Consider the following 26,253-nt stretch of genomic DNA (forward strand, 5'->3'; position numbering starts at 1 on the left):
AGGTGCCCGCCACCATGCTCGGCTAATTTTTTGTGTTTTTAGTAGATACGGGGTTTCACCATGTTAGCCAGGATGGTCTCTATCTCCTGACCTTGTGATCTGCCCACCTCGGCCTCCCAAAGTGCTGGGATTACAGGTATAAGCCACTGCGCCCAGCCAGAAGAAACTTCTTAAAAGTTAACTTACAGCTCCTCAACTTATGGGCAAGCATTTAAGCTGAGTTTATTAATTCTACAGAGGTTATCTCCCTAAAAGAGGGTTAGGAATGAGGGTTGGGCCAGGCGCGGTGGCTCACGCCTGTAATCCCAGCACTTTGGGAGGCCGAGGCGGGCGGATCACAAGGTCAGGAGATCGAGACCATGGTGAAACCCCGTCTCTACTAAAAATAGAAAAAATTAGCCGGGCGCAGTGGCGGGCGCCTGTAGTCCCAGCTACTCGGGAGGCTGAGGCAGGAGAATGGCGTGAACCCGGGAGGCGGAGCTTGCAGTGAGCTGAGATTGCGCCACTGCACTCCAGCCTGGGCGACAGAGCGAGACTCCGTCTCAAAAAAAAAAAAAAAAAAAAAAAAAAGGAATGACAGGGTTAGGGTTTGTGTTTGGTGATTTCAAAAGAAGCAGAAAAGGCCAGGTGTGGTGGCTCAAGCCTGTAATCCCAGCACTTTGGGAGGCTGAGATGGGCGGATCACAAGGTCAGGAGATCGAGACCATCCTGGCTAACACGGTGAAACCCCATCTCTACTCAAAAATACAAAAAAACTAGCCGGGCGAGGTGGCGGGCGCCTGTGGTCCCAGCTACTCGGGAGGCTGAGGCAGGAGAATGGCGCAAACCCGGGAGGTGGAGCTTGCAGTGAGCTGAGATCCGGCCACTGCACTCCAGCCTGGGCGACAGAGCAAGACTCTGTCTCAAAAAAAAAAAGAAGCAGAAAATTGTTCTATGACTACTTCTTAATCTTATCTAGAAGGAGGGAGAAATGAAATATGACTAAAGCTGTAAGGTAAAAAAGCCAATACATTTTAGCTGACAGGGAACTGTTTGGTGTGTTTGTGCTTAGACAGGATTTTGAAGTTTGTCTAACTTCATCACAAACACAGAATGACCTTGTTTGACACTGATTTTCTGTGAGATAGTTTATGTTCAACAAGATTGTACCAGGGTCTAACTATGGGCAACAGGCCAGCTCCCAGCAACACCAAAGCCTGCTAGTTATTGTCAGGCCAATTCCCAATTCTCAGGGACTATTTTTCTTAAAAGTAAACAAACATATAATTACAGGTTGAGATGAATCATATGAAGGAAATAAATGGGGTACTGAATAGAAACAGTAGTTGGGGAGCTACTCAAGACATGGTGGCTGGGCACGGTGGCTTATGCCTGTAATCCCAGCACTCTGGGAGGCTGAGGCGGGTAGATCACCTGAAGTCAGGAGTTTGAGACCAGCCTGGCCAACATGGTGATATCCTGTCTCTACTAAAATACAACAATTAGCTGGGCATGGTGATGGTCTCCTATAATCCCAGCTACTTGGGAGGCTGAGGCAGGAGAATGACTTGAACCCAGGAAGCAGAGGTTGCAGTTAGCCGAGGTCGCACCATTGCACTCCACCCTGGGTGACAGAGGGAGACTCCATTTCCAAAAAAAAAAAGACATGGTGGCTAGGATAGACCTCTCTGAGGAATCTGTAGATGAAGGAATCTGTAGATGATAGACCTCTCTGAGGAATCCAGAACTTAGCCTTGAGGAACTCTGACATTGAATGGCTAAGTGAAGAAGGACAAGGATAAGCCAGACAAGGAGACTAAGGAGGGATGACAGAGAGGCAGGGAGAGATCTTAGAGTATGGCATCACCTGGCTGCTTGCTCAGTGCCAGGTACCCTGCTAAGCTCTTTATAGACATTGTCTTACTTAAGCTTCATATACTTTCTTTTTTTTTTTTGGCGGGGGCGGGTCATTCAAGCGATTCTCCTGCCTCAGCCTCCCAAATAGCTGGAATTACAGTGCCCACCACCACACCCAGCTAATTTTTTATATTTTAGTAGAGATGGGGTTTCGCCATGTTGGCCAGGCTGGTCTCGAACTCCTGACCTTAGATGATCTACCTGCTTCGGCCTCCCAAAGTGCTGGGATTATAGGCATGAGCCACTGTACCTGGCCAAGCTTTGCATACTTTCAATGAACACTTTAGTGCCTAGTGTAGAGCAAGCACTGTTTTAGGAGCTGGAGATACATCAATAAAAAGGACAAAATCCTTGCCCATATGGAGCTTACATATTGCTTTGAGGGTGATAGACAATATACATAGGTAGTATAATTTTAAGTAATAGTAAGTGCTCCAAATGAAAATAAAATGAAAAAAGAGGTTAGAGAGTGACAGGGGGGAAGAGAACAGGTAGATACAAAGAGAGAGCTGCTTTGAGGAGGTAACACAGAGAGAGAAAATTAAACGAGGGAACAAACCATATGAACACACGGAGAAAGTGCATTCTAGACACAGGGAACAGCAAAGGCAAAGGCCTTGATGCAGGAATGACTTTGGGGTGTTTGAAGTAAAAACAGAAGGCCAGGCCAGGCGTGGTGGCTCATGCCTGCAATCCCAGCACTTTGGGAGGCTGAGGCAGGAGCACTACTTGAGCCCAGAAGTTCGAGATCAGTCTGGGCAACATGGTGAGACCCTATCTCTGCAAAAATGTTTAAAAAGTACCCAGGCCTGGTGGCATGTGCCTGTAGTCCTAGCTAGTTGGAGGCTGAGGTGGGAGGATCCTTTGAGGCTGCAGTGAGCTATGATTATACCACTACACTCCAGCTTGAATGACAGACCAAGATCCCGGCTCAAAAAAAAAAAAAGCCCAGTGTGGCTAGACTGTGGGAGATGGGATCAAGATGTTTAACAGAGGGCATATTGTACAGAGCCCCATAAGCTATGGTAAAGCATTTGGATTTTATTCTGGATTTTATGCTTTTTCTAAATACTTTTATACTTTGAACAAATGGATTTTTTTTTTTTTTTTTTTTTTTTTTTTTTTGAGACGGAGTCTCACTGTGTCACCCAGGCTGGAGTGCAGTGGTGTGATCTTGGCTCACTGCAACCTCCACCTCCCAGGTTCCAGTGATTCTCCTGCCTCAGCCTCCCAAGTAGCTGGGACCGCAGGCACCCACCACCACGCCTGGCCAATTTTTGTATTTTTAGTAGAGACAGGGTTTCACCATGTTGACCAGTCTGGTCTCGAACTCCTGACCTTTTGATCTGCCCGCCTCAGCCTCCCAAAGTGCTGGGATTACAGGCGTGAGTCACTGTGATCGGCCCATGGATTTACATATAAAAACTACCTCCGACTGTAGATGTGAAGGATAGACTAGAGAATGAGAATGACAGCAGGCAGACCAGTTAGGAGGCCAGTGCAGTGGTCCAGGGAGAAGAGACGACGGCTGGGTCAGGGTAGAAGTGGAGAGAAGTGGTCAAATTTGGGTTATGTTTTAGTCTCAGTTGATGGCAATTACAACTTTCTAGTTAACTCAGGCCAGAAACATTGGAGTCATCCTTAATTCTCTTTGTCAAACATGACCTCCCATCCATTAACAAAACTTGTTGGCTCTTTTCCAAAATATATTAGAAACCAGCCCTTTCACACCTCCACTGCTGTCACTCTAGTCTGAGTCACCATCACCTCCTAATAGATCTCCCTGCTTCTGTCATTTCTGCCCATTCTCTGCTGCTCGCCCCCTCCCGCCCCCCGCCCAGGTTATTCTCAGCACAGCCTCCAGAGTCATCCTTTTTATTTATTTATTTTTTAACAACTTAAAAAATTTTATAGGCTGGGCACAGTGGCTCACGCCTCTAATCCCAACACTTTGGGAGGCCAAGGCAGGTGGATCACGAGGTCAGGAGTCCGAGACCAGCCTGACAAACATGGTGAAACCCCGTCTCTACTAAAAATACAAAAATTAGCCAGGCGTGGTGGTGCACGCTTGTAATCTCAGCTACTCAGGAGACTGAGGCAGGAGAATTGCTTGAACCCAGGAGGCAGAGGTTGCAGTGGGCCGAAATCACGCCACTGCACTCCAGCCTGGGCGACAGAGCAAGACTCCGTCTCAAAAAGTAAAATAAATATTAAAAAATTGTATTATATACAGACCAGGGGTCTCACTATGTTGCCTAGGTTGGTCACAAACCCCTGGGCTCAGGCAATTCTCCCGCCTCAGCCTCCCAAAGTACTGGCATTACAGGTGTGAGCCACTGCACCTGGCCAGGTCATCCTTTTATTTATTTTATATATTTTTATTTTTATTTTTTTTGAGACGGAGTCTCCCTCTGTCGCCCAGGCTGGAGTGTAGTGGCGCGATCTCGGCTCACTGCAAGCTCTGCCTCCCGGGTTCACACCATTCTCCTGCCTCAGCCTCCCCAGTAGCTGGGACTACAGGCACCCGCCACCACGCCCGGCTAAAATTTTTGTATTTTTAGTAGAGACGGGGTTTCACCATGTTAGCCAGGATGGTCTCGATCTCCTGACCTCGTGATCCACCTGCCTTGGCCTCCCAAAGTGCTGGGAGTACAGGCATGATCCACCGCACCCGGCCCAGGTCATCCTTTTAAAATGTAGGTTGGATCACATCACTGTGCTTAGAAGTCTGCAGTGACTTCCATTTAAATCAACAGAAGAAGCCAAAATCTTTAAAAGACCTTTCCCAATCCAGACCCTGCTTTACTTCTCTTTTCACCTTTCCCACAACTCTGGCTCACTCATGCCACTCCAGCCCCACTTGCCTCCTTCCTGTTTGTTTCCCATGTATGTCAGAACACTCCTGCCATAGGGCTTTATTCCAGCTGTTTCTTATGCTAGGTAAAGGCCCATCTCCTGGAAATCCATGTGGCCAAAACTAATCTTCTTCAATGATTTGCTTGAATTTCACTTTACTGAGGCCTCATTTAGTACTAAAATCTGTCCTTTTTATATTTTTAAACTTGATCTATATTTTCTTTTATCTATAGTATCATCTCCCTTGCTAGAAATGTAATCAGAGATCTTTATTTTATTCAGTAGTATCCCAAGAGCATAGAAGAGTGCCTGGCACATACTATACACTCAATAAATATATTTGTTGAACAGATGAATGAAAAAATGAGGCAGACTTAGCTTGCTGATGGATTGATTGGGGAGGAGGAATGGAGAAAGAGGATGACCTTTCAGTTTTGGCCCAAATAACTGAATGACATGTGGTGCAATTTCTGGATGGGGAAGCCTGGAAGAGACAGGCTTTAGGGGTAAGAACAAGAGCTCCATTTTGTACGTATTAGAGAGATTTATTAAAGATCTCAGAGAAGGTGTCCCATAAGCAGTTGAATTCATGAGCCTGGAGCTCAGGGCAGAAGTTAGGGGCCAGCAAGAGAAGTTTGGGAATCTTCATTGGTTATAGACGGTATTTAAAGTCAGGAGGTAATAGGTGATAAGTCTAGATTAAGGAGAGGGTCAAAGATTGAGCCCTGAGGCACTTCAACATTTAAACTTCAGGAGAAGCCCATTAGATACAAAGGAAACCTGTAGAGAGTAGTGTCCCTGAAGAAAACAAAGGAAGGAGGGAGGGAGTGACCAAGTGTATCAGATGTTGTTGGGAGAGTGAGTAGGATGGCCCCAGATCTGTTGACTTTGGCAAGTGTGAATTCAGGCAATGGTGGCAACAAAAGCATGATTGTAGTGATTTGAGAGCTGACAGAACTACAGGGGCACCTTACTCAAGCTCCCGTATTAAGTGGTAGAGTTAGAAGTGAACCAAAGTCTTGATTGTGGTGATAGTTTACTGGGTTTATGCATGTCAAAACTTATTTAAATGTATACTTTGAAGTTTATTTTGGGTACCATTTTATTTTGTGTACAGTTTATTGTATGTCAAGTATATCTCAGTAAAGCTGTTACCAGAAAAAAAAGAAAAAAAAAAATGAACCGGAGCTCCACTGCACCATGACTTCTGCATGTTGGGCTCCAGTTCCCTGTTTACAGTTGTACACTTCGGGATTTTGTGACACATTTCAACACTGGACCGATCAGACCTCTCCCTTAGTCATTGGACTGCGCTGTCTTTTCTGCCCGTGACCCAGTCTCGCGCCCCATGACCCTCTCCTAAAACACGCGCAGTCTCCTCTCTTCCCCTTCCTCTCTTGTCTCTTCCTTGCCTACCAGCCTCACCTGATGGGCTCGTGTTCTCTCCGTCCCCGATCCACTCGGGCTCCGGCGGCTGCTGCTTGGGCGCCTTCGGCATCGCGGTGGCAGTTAGAGCTAGAAACGAGAGTTACAGATAGAAACTAGAATATGCTTTAAAAAAAAAAATAAGTATGCCTCAACTCCTTCATACTAGTAGGAAATTATTATGGTCATTCCTGGAGTCTCGCGGCGTCGGGAGGTCACGGCGTCAGGCTTCCCAGACCGTCGTAAACGCCATGTGGACGCGACTGGAGTAGGCGGACGCCGGCCCCGCCCCGTCATTGCAGGCCACGCCTCCACTGTACCAGGGCCACGCCCCCGAGATGACGGCGAAGCTCGCACGTGCGCAGCCCGGGGTGGGGTTGGCCGCGGCGGCTGGGAGAACCAGCCTCATCGGGGTTCCCCGCCGCCGGAAGCGGAAATAGCACTGGGCGCCGCCACAGCAGCTGTAACTGCTACCGCGATGCCGAAGGCGCCCAAGCAGCAGCCGCCGGAGCCCGAGTGGATCGGGGACGGAGAGAGCACGAGCCCATCAGGTGAGGCTGGTAGGCAAGGAAGAAACAAGAGCAGAGGGGGAAGAGAGAGGAGACTGCGCGTGTTTTAGGAGAGGGTCATGGGGCGCGAGACTGACCGGGCCAGTGCGGAGGTTACTGCGCATGCGTGCCGTGGGCCCGGTAGGAGTTTGCCGGGCAGAAGTGGGTTTGGAATCGGGGTTAAAGGAAAGAGATCAAGATGTCGCACGTGACCTAAGTGAGACTGGGCAACAGAAAAGAAAGAGCATATGGCACCGAGGGAGAGTTGGGGAGAAATGGGAAAACCTTGCTTAAAGAATTTGGACATCTGCCCACCACACACTGTATTCCACCAGGAATATATGAGCTCTGCCTCGACCTCCTCTTCCCCCTGCGCGCGCACACACACACTTTGGGAGCCTGTGATCTCACTTGTTTCTCAAGAGAGGGTGACTCCTTCGTAGTTTCTTTCTTAAAACACCTCTCTCACTCAAGTGGAGCAAGAGGGTAGATTTTTGATGTTGGAATGAGGGTTAAGGTTTACTTAAAAGCAGCGAAAGTTTGTTAAGCGCCTGTTTTTAATTAAGCACTGTATATACTGTGCTTTGAGAGAGGAAGGAAAAAAACATTAAGATATCCTCCCAGGGTTGAAGTCACTTTTAAGGGGGAGATAAATGGACACAACTAACTACAGTAGGTACATAGTAGCTAATTTTAGAAGCACTTATTGGATGTCTACTGCATACCAGGTACTGTGTTGGAGGAATTGGGAATGTAGAGATAAAAGATAAGAATTTCCTTCAAGGGACAACCCAATATAGTGAAGGGTGAGAGCATTAACCAGACAGACAGTGGTTGTCAGAGTATGATGAACGTGCTTAAGAATGCTATGGGACTGTAGAAGAGAGGTGGAGCATCTACTCAGACAGGTAAGGGAGTGTCAGCAAAGCCTCCCAAGAATATGTAATAGCTGAGTACTTTTTTTTGACGCACAGTCTAGATCCATCACCCAGGCTGGAGTTCAATGGCATGAACATGGCTCACTGCAGTCACTACCTCCTGGGTTTAAGGGATCTTCCTGCCTCAGTCTCCCAAGTAGTTGAGACTACTGGCATGCACCACCACACCTTATTTTTAAATTTTTTGTAAACACAAGGTCTGGCTATGTTGCCCAGGCTGGTCTCAAACTCCTGGGCTCAAGTGATTCTCCTGCCTCGACCTCTAAAAGTGCTGGGATTACAGGCGTGAGCCACTGCACCTGCTCCCCAGAGTTTATTCATGAAAGATCGTCGTGAATTAGTAAGAGGAAGCGCATTCCTAGCCAAGGAAGTTTGTGGAAAGGTAGAGATGTAGGCAAGCCTGACTGGTCCCACTAGAGCCTGGCAACTAGTGTGATGAAGTCATAAAGATGATCAGGAGACAGATAATGAAAGACTTTAGATGCCATCCCGAGGAGTTTAATCCTAAAGACATTAAGAAGGAAGGCCCATTGAATTGCATAAGGAATGATTATGATCAGTTCACCCTATAGCACTGAGCAATGGAGAATGGCCTTGAATTGGTCAAGATGGAGGCAGGGAGACCATTTAGGGGGCTCTGGCCATGATCTAGGTGAGAAGTGGTAAGGGGATAAGCCAAGCTCTGAAGAATAAAGAGTTACTAAGGAGGTGGCATTGATCGGAACTGAGAACTGATGAAATTAAGGGAGGAGAATTAAGGATGACACTTAAGTAACCCAGTGACTGGTAGACTATTAACTGAAAGCAATAATGGGCAGGAGAGTAAGAAGTGAAAAGAGGTAAGATCAACTTTTGAATGCTGAGTTGGGTATTTCTGAGGAATTTCTAAAAGGAAATGGCAAGAAGAGAGTTTGTTTAGTCACTGTGGAGAGACAACTAGACTAGGAGTAAAGACACAGGCAAGTATAGTTGAAGTGCTGGATGTGGAAGTCTCCTAGAGAGTGTTTGCAGATTGAACAGAAAAGAAGGTGAACGGTGGGAACCCTAAAGAACTTCAGCAATTGCAAGAAGCAGGTGAGGAAGGAGGCTGAAGAGATGAGACTGAGAAAGGCAAACAGCCAGCGAAACTGGAGGCAAACCAGGAGTGGGCAAGATCCCAGAAGTTAAATAATGATAGAAAAGAATAAAAAAGGTGTGGAGGTAGGCAGCATGGAACGCTGCAGAGAAGTCAGGCAAAATAAGAACCGAAAAATACTTTGCGGTTTGAGGAGCTAAGGGATCAGTGGCAACTTTGTCAGAAGTAGTGTTCATTCGGAGATGATACCAGATTGCAGTATGTTTCAAAAGGTATGGGAGGAGAGAAAGTGAAGTTCGTGTGAATTATAATTTTGAGACCCAATGAGGACAAGAATACAAAACAGTAATGGGAGAGAGGGGTATAAGGGTAAGGAAGGCTTTCTTTTTTTTGCTTTGAAGGAGCAGCTTAAATGATACACGAAAGGAAAGAAGACACAGTATGTATCTAGCCACACTTAACTTTTTCAGTTTCTTGGGGATTATACTTTCTCACAATGAACCTGTTCAGAGGCTCTTCCTGTCCCTATGATCAAGTGGATAAGAGTGATTAAAGTACAAAAGATTTTTTTGGTTTTGGTGGTTTTTTTTTTTTTGTGACGGAGCCTCACTGTCGGCAGGCTGGAGTGCAGTGGCGCGATCTCAGCTCACTGCAGCCTCAATCGCAGGTTCAAGCCGTCCCACGTAGCTAGGACTACAGGCACACACTGCCGTGCCGGGCTAATTTTTTGTTTGTTTTTGTTTTTTGTTTTCTGTAGAGATGAGTTCTTGCTATGTTGCCCAGGCTAATCTTGAACCTCTGGCCTCAACCACTCCTCCCACCTTGGTCCCCAAAATGTTGGGATTACAGGCATGAGCCACTGCGCCTGGCCAGATTTAAAGGAAGGAGAGATGGTATGGCTGTGTTAGTCCTTGGGGAGAAATTCATGTCTGGGATGAGTCAGTCCTCTGTGTTGATAAGGTGACCTGATCGTGTTTTTCCTTCTTAGGTACTTCAGTGGATCCTTCCTCCTAATGTCTTTAGGATTAAACTCCTTGGAATAGCATATAAAGCCTTTTATTAATCCCACACAACTTTTCAACTTTCACATTAGTCACCCAATACTGGGCTCAGATGTTTTTTTCTTTGATTTTTTTGTTTGTTTGTTTGTTTTTTGTGGTTTGTTTTTTGGGGAAGAGGAGGGTTCCAAATTTTGAAATGTGTTCTGGATGGAGGATGCAGATTAAGCAGACGGACATAAGCATGCCGGGGACTTCATAAAGGATCAGAAAGAAGCCAGTATGGAGACCATAGGTGTGGGTCAGGAAACAGAAAAGATAGGGTGGGGCGCTTTTAGTCTGTGAAGCCTTTAACTATTGGGATTGTTTCTCATTACCTCCAGTTTTTTGGAAAAGTAGATGCACCATAAAACTTTCCTGAATAAATGATTACTTTGGAATACATGAAATTCTGGTTTGAGAATATTTTAATGTAGTAGATGGCGGATACCATTGACTTTTTTTTTTTTATAATACTTTAAGTTCTAGGGAACATGTGCACAACGTGCAGGTTTGTTACATATGTATACATGTGCCATGTTGGTGTGCTGCACCCATTAACTCGTCATTTACATTAGGTATATCTCCTAATGCTATCCCTCCCCCCTCCCCACAGACTTTTTTTTTTGAGACGGAGTCTCGCTCTGTCACCCAGGCTGGAGTACAGTGGTGCGATCTTGGCTCACTGCAACTTCCACCTCCTGGGTTCAAGGGATTCTCCTGCCTTAGCCTCCCAAGTAGCTGGGACTACAGGTGTGCTCTACCACGCCCAACTAATTTTTGTATTTTTAGTAGAGATGGGATTTCACCATGTTGGCCAAGCTGATGTTAATCTCCTGACCTCATGATCCACCTGCCTTGGCCTCCCAATGTGCTGAGATTACAGGCGTGAGCCACCACACCCGGCTAATTTTTTTTTTTTTTTAAGTGTTAAATACTGAAATGCCTATGGGTAGAATTAGATAGCAGTGGATGGAAGGGATGTTTTGGAAGGGAAGATAATAAATAGGCCTAAGCCTGAAGGGAAATCATGAGGTTGCTGGCTGCTCCAGTAGGGGAGGGAGTTGGACATGGTCCTCCACCTTCAGGGAAACAAGGATGGACAGAGGGGTAGAGCTAGAATCTGTTGAATCAGTTTTGGCTTTCCTGGGAACACAGGCTAAACAGTCTCTCAGGTTACTCTCTAGAATGAAAGCACACAGGTTAATATGACACAATGTGATTTGTGCTATAATATTCAAGCAGAACAAGTAAGGCATAGACCCAGGTGTTCATTTGCTTACCAGATAACTCTATTTACATGGCCTGTAGGTTTTACAAACAACATGTCCCCCTAGCCAGGCACAGTGGCTCAGACCTGCAAGTCCAACAGTTTGGGAGGCTGAGGCAGAGGATTGCTTGATGCCAGAGGTTCGGGATTAGCCTGGGCAACATAGTGAGATCTCCTCTCTAAAATATATATATACTTTTTAATTAACCAGGCATAGTGATGCTTGCCTGTAGTCCTAGCTACTCAGGAGGCTAAAACGAGAGGATCACCTGAGCCTAGGAATTTAAGGTTACAGTAAGTTATGATCATGCCACTGCATTCCAGCCTGGGTGACAGAGCAAGACCCTCTTAAAAAAAAAAAAAAAAAAAGGAGGGTGTGGTGTGTGTGTTGTATACATGTGTATGTATACATACGTATCTCCCAAATTGAATTTATAATATCTTCTCCCTTCCTATAAGATCTTCTCTTCCACTGCCTCCTTAATTAATAAATGGTACCACTTAGCCCAGCTAATTTTGCCGGCTAAAAACAAAGGAGTCATCTCTGAGTGCTTTTTTTTTTTTTTTTTTTTTTTGAGACGGAGTCTTGCTCTGTCACCCAGGCTGTAGTGCGATAGTGCAGTCTCAGCTCACTGCAACCTCTGCCTCCTGGGTTCAAGCAATTCTCCTGTCCCAGCCTCCCGAGTAGCTGGGATTACAGGCGCCCGCCACTATGCCCAGTTAATTTTTTGTGTTTTTAGTAAAGACTGGGTTTCACCATGTTCACCAGGCTAGTCTTGAACTCTTGACCTCTAGTGATCCGCCTGCCTCGGCCTCACAAAGCACTGGGATTACAGGCGTGAGCCATCACGCCCAGCTGGGTGTTCTTTATTCCCCACCTCTAGCCCCATCCTGTGAATTCTTCTTTCCCCTTGTCACCACCACCCAGACTGCTCTGACAGCCTCCCCAACAGATTTCCCACTATGCTTATTCCCTCCCATTCTTGCTCTACTCTGAAGCCAAAGTGAAACTTTAAAAGTGTGAAAGCGATCATACCAATAAAGTCCCCAATCCTTAACCTTACTACAGGGCCCTCACTCCAGCCTTCCCTTGCACCATTCTCCCCTCAGTCTGTAAGCTTAGCCATACCAGACTTTTCCCTGTCTCTCAGTGTGTGTGCTTTCTCACAGCTGGGCCTGCGCACAGCACTGGAATTGCACCATGTCTCTGACGAACTTCTCATACTCCTCATTACTTCAGTTATTAGCTTAAATGTCATCTTTTTAGAGAGGCCGCCACCAGAGATGAAGCCAGCCTCTCCTCAACCACCAAGTAGGCTTTACCTTTTCTTTTGGAACCTTCAGTACACCTGGAATTACCTATTTAAAAATCTCTCTTCCTATAGCCTGTAAGCTCCAGAGGAGACCACGGTTGTCTTGTTCATTGTTATAATCCCCTGTGCTAGCACAGTATCTGACTTGTGGTAGCTGTGTAGTAAATAAATACTTATTGGATGAATGAATAGAGATGGGAATGATTATTTCTGCCGGAGTTGTGAGACAGTACAAATATTTAGGGAGTGATAGTTAAGCTAGAAAAATAATAAAATAGGATGGAGGCTACAGAGATCTTGCAGGGGAGATCAGACTGCGTTGGAATTTGTAGATAAGCATTCACGATCTCTGCTTAACTTTCTAGACAAAGTGGTGAAGAAAGGGAAGAAGGACAAGAAGATCAAAAAAACGGTGAGAAAATGAGGGTTGAGGATAAGAAATGACTATGGGTGTTTCCAGGCTAAATAAATGGCCATGTGAAGGAGATGGGAGGTCCAAGGGAGGAGAGAAGATCTTATCAAGAGAGGAGATAGGCTGGGCATGGTGGCTTACGCCTGTAATCCCAGCACTTAGGGAGGCAGAGGTGGGAGGATAGCTTAAGCCCAGGAGTTTGAGACCTGCACACTCCGTTCTCCACTAAAAGAAAAAAAGAGAGAGACAGGAGGTAAGGTGAGGGTGGAGTGGAGGGCCAGTGGGCCCGTGTGTGGCAGAGCACAGCTTGATTGGATTGCTCTTGGAACCATGTTTACCTGTATCTTAACTCCCTTGATAGTTCTTTGAAGAGCTGGCAGTAGAAGATAAACAGGCTGGGGAAGAAGAGAAAGTACTCAAGGAGAAGGAGGAGCAGCAGCAGCAGCAACAACAGCAACAGCAGGTACAAGTGCCACAGGGCCCACCAATCCCTTTGCAGCCCATGTTGCTCCACTCAGCTGATGGGGAACCTTCTGTGAGGCAGAAATACAGCAGGGGCCTGGGCTTCATTTTCTCATTCTTCTTTTGCTCTCAGCAGCAAAAAAAGAAGCGAGATACCCGAAAAGGCAGGCGGAAGAAGGATGTGGATGATGATGGGGAGGAGAAAGAGCTCATGGAGCGTCTTAAGAAGCTCTCAGTGCCAGCCAGTGATGAGGAGGATGAGGGTAAATGACCTGAGGGGGAATGGGTACCTGGAATCCATGAGTCATGGAGAGTGATGCCTCATACCTTGATCTTCAAGTTGGATTAAACTGGGGGGCCAGACATTGTAATTGTTTCCTATTTCATGTTCTCCCCTTGTCATTTCAGTACCTGCCCCAAAACCCCGCGGAGGGAAGAAAACCAAGGTAAGCCATCTGTGTGGTAAACAGACCCCAAGGATGCAATCTTGACCATCCTACTGACTTCTGTGGCCCTTTCATTCTCTAGGGTGGTAATGTTTTTGCAGCCCTGATTCAGGATCAGAGTGAGGAAGAGGATGAGGAAGAAAAACATCCTCCTAAGCCTGCCAAGCCAGAGAAGAATCGGATCAATAAGGTGACAGTGGTGGCTGGATCAGTCACTCTCACTCCATTTAGCACCTTCTGGCCATGGTGGAGTAATTTCCTGCTTTTAAACTAGCTCTCCTCGATCTGTCTTACTTATACTGTTAAAATCATCTTTTTAAAATACATGCCCAGGCCAGGCACAGTGGGTCACACCTGTAATCCCAGCACTTTGGGAGGCCGAGGCGGGCAAATCACGAGGTCAAGAGATCGAAACCAGCCTGACCAACATGGTGAAACCTCATCTCTATTAAAAATACAAAAATTAGCCAGTCATGGTGGTGTGCACCTGTAATCCCAGCTACTTGGAAGGCTGAGGCAGGAGAATCACTTGAACTTGGAAGGTGGAATTTGCAGTGAGCCAAGATTGAGGCACTGCACTCCAGCCTGGGCAACAGAGCAAGACTCCATCTCAAAAAAAAAAAAAAGCCCTTTTTATCACTCAGACATCTTCAGTGATTCTGTTGCTTTAAGCACAGAACCTGAAACAAAGCCCCAGGTCCTTGCTCTTCTACTTGTGACTCTTCTGCGTGTGCATCTTAGTCCATGTCCATTTGCCCTCTCAAGAAAGCCTCTAGTGCTAGTGCCACCCACTCCGGTTGCGCACTCGCCTGACTTATAATCCTTAACCTTGCTGATGTTCCCTAGTTGTCTCTTCACTATCTAGTCTCAAGCTGGAGGGTAGGGTTTTTCTGGGTCTCATTTTTCGTCAGCAGCACTCAGTACAGATGGTCTCCAACTTAGGCATACGGTTTTTCTACTTTATGATAGTGTGAAGGTCATGCTCATTTAGGATACTCCTCAACTCATGATGGGGTTATGTCCAGATAAACCTATAGTAAGTTGAAACTATCATTTTTGATTTATGATACTTTCAGTTTCTGGTGGGTTTATCGGGACAGGATGCAACCTGATCATAAATGGAGGAGCATCTGTATGGGTAACACAGTAGACTCTCTAGAAATGCTTATTACACAGCAAAGTAGCACAATAATTTGTACGTATGTGTTTAATGTGTATGTGTGTCTCCTCCAGGCCGTATCTGAGGAACAGCAGCCTGTGCTCAAGGGCAAAAAGGGAAAGGAAGAGAAGTCAAAAGGGAAGGCTAAGGTGAGAGAGTAACTAGCAGGAGGAGGTATTGGGGCCCAGGAATTAAAGCATTTCATCACACCTGTCTTTTCCCTATTAGCCTCAAAATAAATTCGCTGCTCTGGACAATGAAGAGGAGGATGAAGAAGAAGAAATAATAAAGGAAAAGGAGCCTCCCAAACAAGGGAAGGAGAAGGCCAGGAAGGTAGAGCAGGTGTGTGTATTTGGTGTTGGGGGAAGGTAGAATGAGGGACTAGGGCTCCAGGGTTCTTATGGGAGAGTCACGATCTGAGGATATAGTTACTATCCCAGCAAACCTTTTTTCTTTTCTTTTTTTAGGGGGAATGGTGGGGTGGTTGTTGTTTTGTTTTTGTTTTTATTTACACAGGATCTTACTCTGTCACCCAGTCTGGAGTGCAGGGGTGTGAACACGGCTCACTGAAGCCTCAACCTCCTGGGCTCAACAGATTCTCCTGCCTCAGCCTCCTGAGTAGCTGGAACTAGAAGTGTGCACCACTACCGCTGGCTAATTTTTTAATTTTTAGTATAGAGACGAGATCTCACTACGTTGCCCAGGCTGGTCTTAAACTTCTGGGCTCAAGCAGTGCTCCTGCCTCAGCCTCCCAAAATGCTTACAGGTGTGAGCCAGTGTGCCCAGTTAGCAAACTTTTTCTATAAAGGGCCTTGTAGTAAATGTTTCTGGCTTTGCAGGCCACATATAATCTCTATTACATATTCTTTTTTTTTTTTTTTTTTTACCAACTCTTTGAAAATACAAAAACTATTTTTATAAAGTTCAGGAGCTATGTAAAAGCAAGCGTGAGGTCAGCCTTGGCCCATGGGCTGTAGTTTGCAACACCTGATCCAGTGAAGAAAGGGCCTGGAATTTATCTCAGATGATCTGGGTCCTGGCTCTGCCTTCACTGGCTATGACCTTAAATACATCTTCCCATCCCTTTGGGTCTCACTTGTCTCCTTTGTGTGATAGAAGGAGGAATCTGGAGATCTCTAGGGTCCCCATACCTCCGGCACTTCCTAGTTCTGTGATTCTGCTTGATTCCTCTGACTGTACACTAGAGATTCCTGATATTTTCTTTCTTTTTTTTTTTTTTTTTTTTTTGAGATGGAGTCTCACTCCTTTGCCCAGGCCGGAGTGCAGTGGCGTAATCTCGGCTTACTGCAACCTTTGCCTCCTGGGTTCAAGCATTTCTGCCTCAGCCGCCTAAGTAGTTGGGACTACAGGCACGTGCCATCATGACCGTCTAATTTTTTGTGTTTTTAGTAGAGACAGGATTTCACCATGTTAGCCAGGATGGTCTCAATCTCCTGACCTTGTGATCTGCTTGTCTTGGCCTCCCAGAGTGCTGGGATTACAGACATGAGCCACTGCACCCAGCTGGCTACCTGATCTTTTCTTTGCATGTTAACAGGGAAATCACAGAAACTCATTTTATGCAAATGAAACTCTTGAAATCCATTTACTCCACCTTCAGTTGCATTATATTGGGAATTACGTTTATAGGGACATATGCGTTATCACATTTCATACATATATATTCATACCATTTGTCTTGTACCATTCCTGGTAGCAGAAATTAGTAAAGGACTACAGGGAGACTAGGGGCTGGATATGAGAATGAGAGAGGATCCCAAGATATTTTAGGACTCTGAGTAGTGAAGGAAAGAGCTGACTGCGGAACTGGGGCAGGGACAGGGTGCGGATGACATGAAATCTGAGTTCTAGAAGGAGTCCCTGGGTTTTTTTGTTTGTTCGTTTGTTTGTTTTTGATATGGAGTCTTGCTCTGTCACCCAGGCTGGAGTGCAGTGGCACAATCTCGACTCACTGCAAGCTCCACCTCCCAGGTTCACACCATTCTCCTGCCTCAGCCTCCCAAGTAGCTGGGACTACAAGTGCCCACCACCATGTCCAGCTAATTTTTTGCAATTTTTAGTACAGATGGGGTTTCACTGTGTTAGCCAGGATGGTCTTAGATCTCCTGACCTCAGGATCTGCCCGCCTTGGCCTCCCAAAGTGCTGGGATTACGGGCGTGAGCCACCGCACCCAGCCGGGGTCCCTACTTTTGACCATCCCTGGGTTCTCACAGGGTTCAGAGGAAGAAGGAGAAGGGGAAGAAGAGGAGGAGGAAGGAGGAGAGTCTAAGGCAGATGATCCCTATGCTCACCTTAGCAAAAAGGAGAAGAAAAAGCTGAAAAAACAGGTAAGACCTTGGTTCTTAGCGGTCAAAAGTAGGGGGTTTTTAAATACTTCAACTAGGGGACATGTGATTGGGAATAGGAAGGACAGCTTTGGGGGCTACTTCAGGTAAAACAATCGAAGTCGGAAAATAATTGTGTTCTGTGAGCCTTATCTCAATGTCTGATGACATGGGGTGTTTCACTTTGGGGTTTTTTGTTTGTTTTTTGAGACAGGGTCTCACACTGTTCCTCAGGCTGGAGTGCAGTAACGTGATCTCTGCTCACTGCAGCCTCAACCTCCTAGGCCCAAGTGATCCCCCCACCTCAGCCTCCCAAATAGATGAGACTATGGGTGGCACCACCATGCCCGGCTAAATTTTGTATTTTTTGTAGAGACGGGATTTTGCCATGTTGCCCAGGCTGGTCTCAGACTCCTGAGCTCGAGAGATCCACTTTCCTCAGCCTCCGAGAGTGCTGGGTTTACAGCCGTGAGCCAGCATGCCCAGCCAGCATGGGCTGTTTCATGGTGATGGGAAACTGATAGACCGTGGCTTCAAATGTAGTTTTTCCTTCCTTCTCAGATGGAGTATGAGCGCCAAGTGGCTTCATTAAAAGCAGCCAATGCAGCTGAAAATGACTTCTCCGTGTCCCAGGCAGAGATGTCCTCCCGCCAAGCCATGTTAGAAAATGCATCTGACATCAAGGTAAGGTCTCAGGGGGCCCCTTCCAGTCCACTTGCCTAGGGAAGAGCCAGTTCTCTCATCTTCCCTGAGTGGCCATGGTGTGTGAATGGGTTAGTTTAGTGGGAAGAAAGATTGGAGGCATTTTCCACACCTTGGGTTCTGCCAACTTGAGCAAGAAGATAGAAAAACCAGTAGAAGGCCGGGCGCGGTGGCTCAAGCCTGTAATCCCAGCACTTTGGGAGGCCGAGACGGGCGGATCACGAGGTCAGGAGATCGAGACCATCCTGGCTAACACGGTGAAACCCCGTCTCTACTAAAAAGTACAAAAAACTAGCCGGGCGAGGTGGCGGGCGCCTGTAGTCCCAGCTACTCCGGAGGCTGAGGCAGGAGAATGGCGTAAACCCTGGAGGCGGAGCTTGCGGTGAGCAGAGATCCGGCCACTGCACTCCAGCCTGGGTGACAGAGCCAGACTCCGTCTCAAAAAAAAAAAAAAAAAAAAAAAAGAAAAACCAGTAGAAGTAGGGTCCACCCTCGGCAGAAAATAGTGTGGGACAGACTACACTAGCTGAGGACGCATGGGACTCTCATTACAGGTAGTGGACAGGGCAGGGACCGGCTGTGGGGAGAGGAAGGGGATTATGCTAGAGGTATCAGTTTGTCAGAGGCTTCCCTGCAGGGAAAAAGTGACCACTCGTGTCCCAAAGAGAGAATTTTCATGTGATCATCCCTTCTCTCTGCCACCTCTTTCCTGATGGCTGCAGCTGGAGAAGTTCAGCATCTCCGCTCATGGCAAGGAGCTGTTCGTCAATGCAGACCTGTACATTGTAGCCGGCCGCCGCTACGGGCTGGTGGGGCCCAATGGGTGAGAAGAGGAGGGAGCTGGAGGCCAAAAAGGGGAGGAGCCTGGAGGGATAAGAAGAGATTTCTCAGTGGTGGCCGGGTCCTAATAGCTTTTATTCCCCAGCAAGGGCAAGACCACGCTCCTCAAGCACATTGCCAACCGAGCCCTGAGCATCCCTCCCAACATTGATGTGTTGCTGTGTGAGCAAGGTGAGGCCAGTGGGGAGAAAAGGGGCTTGGTGGGGTGGGCAGTTGGGTAGAAAAGCCAGCCAAGAATAGAAGAAATTGTGGCCATGGAGTTGGAAGGGATGTGGAGGGAGACTGGGGACTGGGAAAGGGATGCTAATGAAAGGAGGGGAGAGTTAATGAGGAACTTGTTTTATTTGGAATGAGTACAAAAAGCTGGGCAGGGTCAGGCAAAACAGAAATGCAGTTGAAGAGAAAGAAGGATGAGACTCTTGGCTCTTGAGGCTGCCTGACTGTTCTCCCTCTGCCTCCCAGAGGTGGTAGCAGATGAGACACCAGCAGTCCAGGCTGTTCTTCGAGCTGACACCAAGCGATTAAAGCTGCTGGAAGAGGAGCGGCGGCTTCAGGGACAGCTGGAACAAGGAGATGACACAGCTGCTGAGAGGCTAGAGAAGGTAGAGGAGATGGCGCAGGGGACACGGGCTAAGACTCGGGGGTTCCTGGGACCCTCAGACATGTGTCCTCTTCTCCCTCCTCCCAGGTGTATGAGGAATTGCGGGCCACTGGGGCAGCAGCTGCAGAGGCCAAAGCACGGCGAATCCTGGCTGGCCTCGGCTTTGACCCTGAAATGCAGAATCGACCCACACAGAAGTTCTCAGGGGGCTGGCGCATGCGTGTCTCCCTGGCCAGGTGGGCCATTCACCTCACTGCCCTCCCTTCCAACCTCAGACCACCAGGGCCCTTTCCCTCTATCCCTTCTCATTCTTCCAAGGCAATAGGGAGGCTCAAGGCTTACCTCTCCCTCCTTACTATCTGTGTTGTGAGAGCTTAGGGTCTTTCTCTGTTTCTCTCTACCTGGTGGTGAGTTCTCATCAACATACCCTGCAGCTGGGCGCAATGGGTCACGCTTGTAATCCCAGCACTTTGGAAGGCAGAGGCAGGAGGATTATCTTGAATCCAGGAGTTTGAGACCAGCCTGGGCAATATAGCGAGACCGTATCTTCACAGAAAGGGAAAAAAAGCATATCCTAGCCTGGGCAACATAGGGAGACACTGTCTCTACAAAAAATTTGAAAATTAGCTGGACTTGGTGGTGCACGCTTGTGGTCACAGCTACTCTGGAGGCTGAAGTAGAAGTATCACTTGGACCTGGGAGATTGAGGCTACAGTGAACCCTGACTGTGCCATTGCATGACAACCTGGGCAACAGGGCAAGGCCCTGTCTCAGAAAAACTTAAACCATATCCTGCCCAAGAACTTGTCTGAGGAGAGCTTGGGAAGGAGTGTTCATGGTCTCAGGCTCTATCTCCCTGAATTTTCTCTGGGGTTGTCTGAGCAAGGATCTTTCTCTCCCTGACCCTGCCCTCTGCTACCCACCCTCTAGGGCACTGTTCATGGAGCCCACACTGCTGATGCTGGATGAGCCCACCAACCACCTGGACCTCAATGCTGTCATCTGGCTCAATAAGTGCGTTACAGCCTTTGCATCATTGGTTCCCATTCTGCACTTTCTTCCCCTTCCTGCCCTGTTTTCCTTTAGCCGTTCTCCACTGTGCCTGTGACAGCTCTATCCAGACCCCCCCTTTCCCTCCCAGCCCCCATTGTCTGGCTGCTTCCCCTGACTTCTCTCTCACTTGACCGCTGTGACACTTAACACCCTGTTCTCTGAAACCCAGCTACCTCCAGGGCTGGCGGAAGACCTTGCTGATTGTCTCCCATGACCAGGGTTTCTTGGATGATGTCTGCACTGATATCATCCACCTCGATGCCCAGCGGCTCCACTACTATAGGGGCAATTACAGTAAGTAGGATTGTGTGTGGATGCAGGGAAGAGACAGAACCTTGAAAAGAGGTCTGAATGGGAGGGCCTATTTAGATAAACTGAATCCTGTCAGAATTCCAGACAGTGATGCCTACCCCGTCACCACCAACCCCTGGTTGTCCCTTTGCTGGGGAGAGGAGCAACCACTGATGCCCAGTCCCGTCTTCTGCCCCAGTGACCTTCAAAAAGATGTACCAGCAGAAGCAGAAAGAACTGCTGAAGCAGTATGAGAAGCAAGAGAAAAAGCTGAAGGAGCTGAAGGCAGGCGGGAAGTCCACCAAGCAGGCGGTAAACACCTGAGGGACTTCTGGGCTGGGGACCACTGTTCTCTCCTGACAGTGGAGGAAGAAGGAGACTCTGGAACGCTGGCCTACATTTCGAGGACTGCTGTGCAGGACACAGATTTCTCTTTTTTCCTCTTCCTGTCCAGGAAAAACAAACGAAGGAAGCCCTGACTCGGAAGCAGCAGAAATGCCGACGGAAAAACCAGGATGAGGAATCCCAGGAGGCCCCTGAGCTCCTGAAGCGCCCTAAGGAGTACACTGTGCGCTTCACTTTTCCGGACCCCCCACCACTCAGCCCTCCTGTGCTGGGTCTGCATGGTGAGTGCTGCGGGCCTCTCCTGCTCCACAGGAAGCGCCAGAAGCATGTATGTGCACCCCAAATTCTCCACCAAGGTTGAGATTGCTCCTGTTCTCCAAGGCCAGCACATCAGAGGAACTTTACAGGGACTGAAAATAATATAAATTGCTGCTTTTCCTGGCTTTCAGGTGTGACATTCGGCTACGAGGGCCAGAAACCACTCTTTAAAAACCTGGATTTTGGCATCGACATGGATTCAAGGAGTGAGTTGGTGGGGTTGGCTCAGGGATGTGTGGCAGGAGCCACAGGGAGAGTCTCTGGGGACCTCTTTGACCACCTGTCTTCCATCTTGCAGTTTGCATTGTGGGCCCTAATGGTGTGGGGAAGAGTACGCTACTCCTGCTGCTGACTGGCAAGCTGACACCGGTGAGTCCTGAAGCCAAGAAGGGAGAGCATGAGAAATGTGAAGACACAGCTGCTTGCCAGAAGCTGGAATCAGGGAGCTTCTCGAGAATGTAGAGTTAAATACAGAACTCATCATAGATGATTCATTTCCCTAAGAGGAGCAGTAGAGGAGGAGAAGAGCTTAGATCAGTTCAGGGAGGAGAGCTAAGAGAATTGGGATTGAACTAGGGGGCACACCCACGTGTTTTGGTTATACAAGAAATATATGTCTTTTATAGAACAATTAAAAATTTCATAAACGGGCTGGGCACAGTGGCTCACGCCTGTAATCCCAGCAGGGATCACTTGAGGTCAAGAGTTCCAGACCAGCCTGGCCAACGTGGTGAACCCCGTCTCTACTAAAAATACAAAAATTAGGCGGGTGTGATGGCATGCACCTACATCCCAGCTACTCAGGAGGCTGAGGCAGAATTGCTGGAACCTGGGAGGCGGAGGTTGCAGTGAGCTGAGATTGCACCATTGCACTGTAGTCTGGACAACAGAGCGAGACTCCATCTCCAAAAAAAAAAATGGCCTGGTGTGGTGGCTCACGCCTATAATCCCAACTCTTCAGGGGAGGCTGAGGCAGGCGGATCACTTGAGCTCAGGAGTTAAAAACCAGCCCAAGCCTGATGTGGTGGCTCACATCTATAATCCCAACGCTTTGGGAATCCGAGGCGGGTGGATCACCTGAGGTGGGGAGTTCGAGACCAATATGGAGAAACCCCATCTCTACTGAAAATACAGAATTAGCCAGGTGTGGTTGCGCATGCCTGTAATCCCAGTTATTTGGGAGGCTGAGGCAGGAGAATCACTTGAACCCAGGAGGCGGAGGTTGCAGTGCACCAAGATTAGCCAGGATGGTCTCGATATCCTGACCTCATGATCTGCCTGCTTCGGCCTCCCAAAGTGCTGGGATTACAGGCGTGAGCCACTGCGCCTGGCCAAGTCTACCATTTTATTTGAACTTTTGTAATATATTGCCATCTAGTGTGTTAGAAAGTTTGTAACCATTTCTGCTCCCTCCAGCAAAATGTTGAGAGGCCATTTTCTCACATCCAGAGATTAGATCTTTAGAAAGGTATTAGATCCTCCCCAAAACACTAAACTTGTCACCTGAGGCCCTTACGATGTACCATTCGTGAGTCTCGCTGTATGGAGAGCAGGTGTTCTTTGGCTGTGGTTAGTCCTTCCTGCTTGTTCCTGTCGTCCTCCCTCTATTTTGCTTAACTCCCCTTTTGCCCCTTACTCTTTTACTTTGCTCACCATGCCTTTGTCATATTAGGGGAACATCCCTGTCCCTTTTCTTTTTTTCTTTTTTGAGACGGAGTCTTGTCCTGTCCTCGAGACTGGAGTGCAGTGGTGCAATCTCAGCAACTTCAACCTCCTGGGTTAAAACGATTCTTGTGCCTCAACCTCCTGAGTAGCTGGGATTACAGACTTGTCCCACTGTGCCCAGCTAATTATTGTATTTTCAGTAGAGACAGAGTTGGCCAGCCTGGTCTCGAACTCCTGACCTCAAGTGCCTCCTGACCTGCCCTCGGCCTCCCGAAGTGCTGGGATTACAGGCATGAGCCACCGCACCCAGCCCTTATTCCTTTTCTTATACATACTTGTCCCTGGCCCATTTCTGGTGTTTGTCTTCCCTTCAGAAAAGTTGGTGTATGGTTGAGGTCAGGACATTGAGACCATCCTGGCTAACACGGTGAAACCCCGTCTCCACTAAAAAAAACAAAAAATTAGCCAGGCATGGTGGCAGGCGCCTGTAGTCCCAGCTACTCGGGAGGCTGAGGCAAGAGAATGGTGGGAACCCAGGAGGCGGAGGTTGCAGTGAGCCGAGATTGCGCCACTGCACTCCAGCCTGGGTGACAGAGCTAGATTCCGTCTCAAAAAAAAAAAGTTGGTATGTGGAGCTGCAGTGCCTTTTCCCCTTACCCTCCTCTTAACTACTTTCTCTTCCCTTGCAGACCCATGGGGAAATGAGAAAGAACCACCGGCTGGTAAGTTGGTATTGGGATTTAAGGAATGGTAATCTGATGGAGGAAGTGTGACTTTAACTGACCACCTCCCTCTCTTCTCGGGCAGAAAATTGGCTTCTTCAACCAGCAGTATGCAGAGCAGCTGCGCATGGAGGAGACGCCCACTGAGTACCTGCAGCGGGGCTTCAACCTGCCCTACCAGGATGCCCGCAAGTGCCTGGGCCGCTTCGGCCTGGAGAGTCACGCCCACACCATCCAGATCTGCAAACTGTCTGGTACCACTGCAGGGGCCGGGGAGGGCACCCTTCACCGTATCATTCATGTCTACAGACTACCTAGAGGAACCGGGAATGAGGGAGCCTCAGTTCACAAACTGGCTTATCTTGAGGGTTTGCCTTCAGACTGTGAGGTGCTAGAAGGTGTGACAGCCCTCCCCTTCCTTTGCTACAGGTGGTCAGAAAGCGCGAGTTGTGTTTGCCGAGCTGGCCTGTCGGGAGCCTGATGTCCTCATCTTGGTGAGTGAGCTGGACTGTAGGAGAAGGGATAAGGGTAACAGTATGGAAGATGGGAGTTGCAGTGCTCAGTCATGGAATTCCTCCTCTGTAGGATGAGCCAACCAATAACCTGGACATAGAGTCTATTGATGCTCTAGGGGAGGCCATCAATGAATACAAGGGTGGTAAGTCAGCTGAGAGTATGCCCTCCTCCCTGCTCCATGGGGACCAAGCTGTAGTGTCCTTCACTGCAGCAGGGCCTAGGACTCCCTTATTTCATGTTCTGATTTCCCTCTTCCTCCTTTCTTCCTGCCCTCTGTTCTTACTATCTTTCTTCAAAGCTGTGATCGTTGTGAGCCATGATGCCCGACTCATCACAGAAACCAACTGCCAGCTGTGGGTGGTGGAGGAGCAGAGTGTTAGCCAAATCGATGGTGACTTCGAAGACTACAAGCGGGAGGTGTTGGAGGCCCTGGGTGAAGTCATGGTCAGCCGGCCCCGAGAGTGAGCTTTCCTTCCCAGAAGTCTCCCGAGAGACATACTTGTGTGGCCTAGAAGTCCCCTGTGGTCTCCCCTTCTCATCTGAAGACTGCCTCTGGCCTGCAGCTGACCTGGCAACCACTCAGGCACCGGAAAGTGGAGTGTGACCTTGATCCCACTCTGACTGCATCCATTTCTCTGAAAGACTTGTTTGTTCTGCTTTTCTTCATATAACTGAGCTGGCCTTATCCTTGGCATCCCCCTAAACAAACAAGAGGTGACCACCTTATTGTGAGGTTCCATCCAGCCAAGTTTATGTGGCCTATTGTCTCAAGACTGTCATCACTCAGAAGCCTGCCTCTGGTTTACCCTACAGCTTCAGGCCCAGCTGCCCCCTGGTCTTTGGGTGGTGCTGTTCTTTTCTGGTGGATTTAATGCTGAGTCACTGGTACAAACAGCTGTTGAAGCTCAGAGCTGGAGGTGAGCTTCTGAGGCCTTTGCCATTATCCAACCCAAGATTTGGTGCCTGCAGCCTCTTGTCTGGTTGAGGACTTGGGGCAGGAAAGGAATGCTGCTGAACTTGAATTTCCCTTTACAAGGGGAAGAAATAAAGGAAAGGAGTTGCTGCCGACCTGTCATTCTTTGTAGATTGATGGGAGTGTTGGAACTGTTCTCGGTCTTGATTTGCTTTATTCAGTTTTCTAGCAGCTTTTAATAATCCCCTCATCCCCACTAAATGGATCTTGTTTGCAGTCTTGCTGACGGTGTTTGCTGTTTGAGGATCATGGGATTCCTTTCCCCCAACCCTTCACGTGAGGAAAAAGCAAAGTGATTCATACCTTCCGTCTTCGAACTTGGGTCTCTCTTTTTTTTTTTTTTGGACAGAATCTTGTCCTTTCACTAAGGCTGGAGTGCAGTGGCACGATCTTGGCTCACTGCAGCCTCCACTTCCCAGGTTCAAGCAATTTTCCTGCCTCAGCCTCCTGAGTAGCTGGGATTATAGGCACACACTACCAGGCCCAGCTAATTTTTGTGTTTTATTAAAAACACAAAAGAGACAGGGTTTTACCATGTAGGTCAGGCTGGTCTCGAACTCCTGACCTCAAGTAATTCACCTGTCTTGACCTCCCAAAGTGCTGGGATCATAGGGGTGAGCCACTGCGCCCAACTTTTTTTTTTTTTGAGACAGGGTCTTGCTCTGTTGCCCAGGCTAGAGTGCACTGTACCCTCAACCTCCTGGGCTCAAGCAATCCTTCCGCCTCAGCCTCCTGAGTAGCTGGGACTGCAGGCATGTGCCACCACACTCAACTAATTTTTTTAAAAAATTTTTAGTAGAGACAGTGTCTTGCTATGTTTCTTAAGGCTGGTCCTGAACTCCTGACCTCAAGCAGTCTTCCTGCCTCGACCTCCCAAAGTGCTGGGATTATAGGCATGAGCCACCACGTCTAACCAGAATTCGGGTCTCATTGTCCAAGCTAATCTCTTGAATGAGGAAGTGCTCTGCCCTGTGGTCAGGGACCAGGGTATTGATCCTCTCAAAAATTATTAAATCGGCTGGGCGCGGTGGCTCACGCCTGTAA

At 48.0% G+C, this 26,253-nt stretch overlaps 1 protein-coding gene across 2 annotated transcripts; it reads left to right on the forward strand.

Moving 5' to 3' along the window:
- Positions 1-6,572: 6,572 nt before the first annotated feature.
- Positions 6,573-25,304, forward strand: ABCF1 (ATP binding cassette subfamily F member 1). 2 transcript variants are annotated; one of them, XM_007973244.3, is made up of 25 exons: positions 6,573-6,728; positions 12,724-12,770; positions 13,132-13,233; positions 13,369-13,495; positions 13,641-13,678; positions 13,761-13,868; positions 14,912-14,986; positions 15,066-15,179; positions 17,073-17,186; positions 17,745-17,867; positions 18,608-18,708; positions 18,811-18,896; positions 19,188-19,327; positions 19,414-19,562; positions 20,257-20,340; positions 20,549-20,673; positions 20,870-20,982; positions 21,125-21,296; positions 21,465-21,539; positions 21,632-21,702; positions 23,688-23,720; positions 23,806-23,974; positions 24,150-24,214; positions 24,306-24,378; positions 24,535-25,304. In XM_007973244.3, exons 1-25 carry the CDS (start codon positions 6,656-6,658, stop codon positions 24,699-24,701), a joined length of 2,544 nt encoding a protein of 847 aa, XP_007971435.2. In that variant the 5' UTR covers positions 6,573-6,655; the 3' UTR covers positions 24,702-25,304. The 2 variants fall into 2 exon arrangements, with proteins under 2 accessions (XP_007971435.2, XP_007971434.3); XM_007973243.3 differs by having other exon boundaries at positions 6,574-6,728; positions 13,366-13,495.
- Positions 25,305-26,253: the final 949 nt, after the last annotated feature.

This window comes from Chlorocebus sabaeus, chromosome 17, assembly GCF_047675955.1.
Source record: "Chlorocebus sabaeus isolate Y175 chromosome 17, mChlSab1.0.hap1, whole genome shotgun sequence".
NCBI classification, from domain to species: Eukaryota; Metazoa; Chordata; class Mammalia; order Primates; family Cercopithecidae; genus Chlorocebus; species Chlorocebus sabaeus.

Bases quoted from the DNA above. Each gene is read 5' to 3' on its own strand.
- ABCF1 (XM_007973243.3), top strand. From the start codon at position 6,656: ATGCCGAAGGCGCCCAAGCAGCAGCCGCCGGAGCCCGAGTGGATCGGG. The intron at 6,729-12,723 runs GTGAGGCTGGTA...TTAACTTTCTAG, and splicing joins AGAGAGCACGAGCCCATCAG to ACAAAGTGGTGAAGAAAGGG. The intron at 18,709-18,810 runs GTGAGAAGAGGA...TTTATTCCCCAG, and splicing joins GGGCTGGTGGGGCCCAATGG to CAAGGGCAAGACCACGCTCC.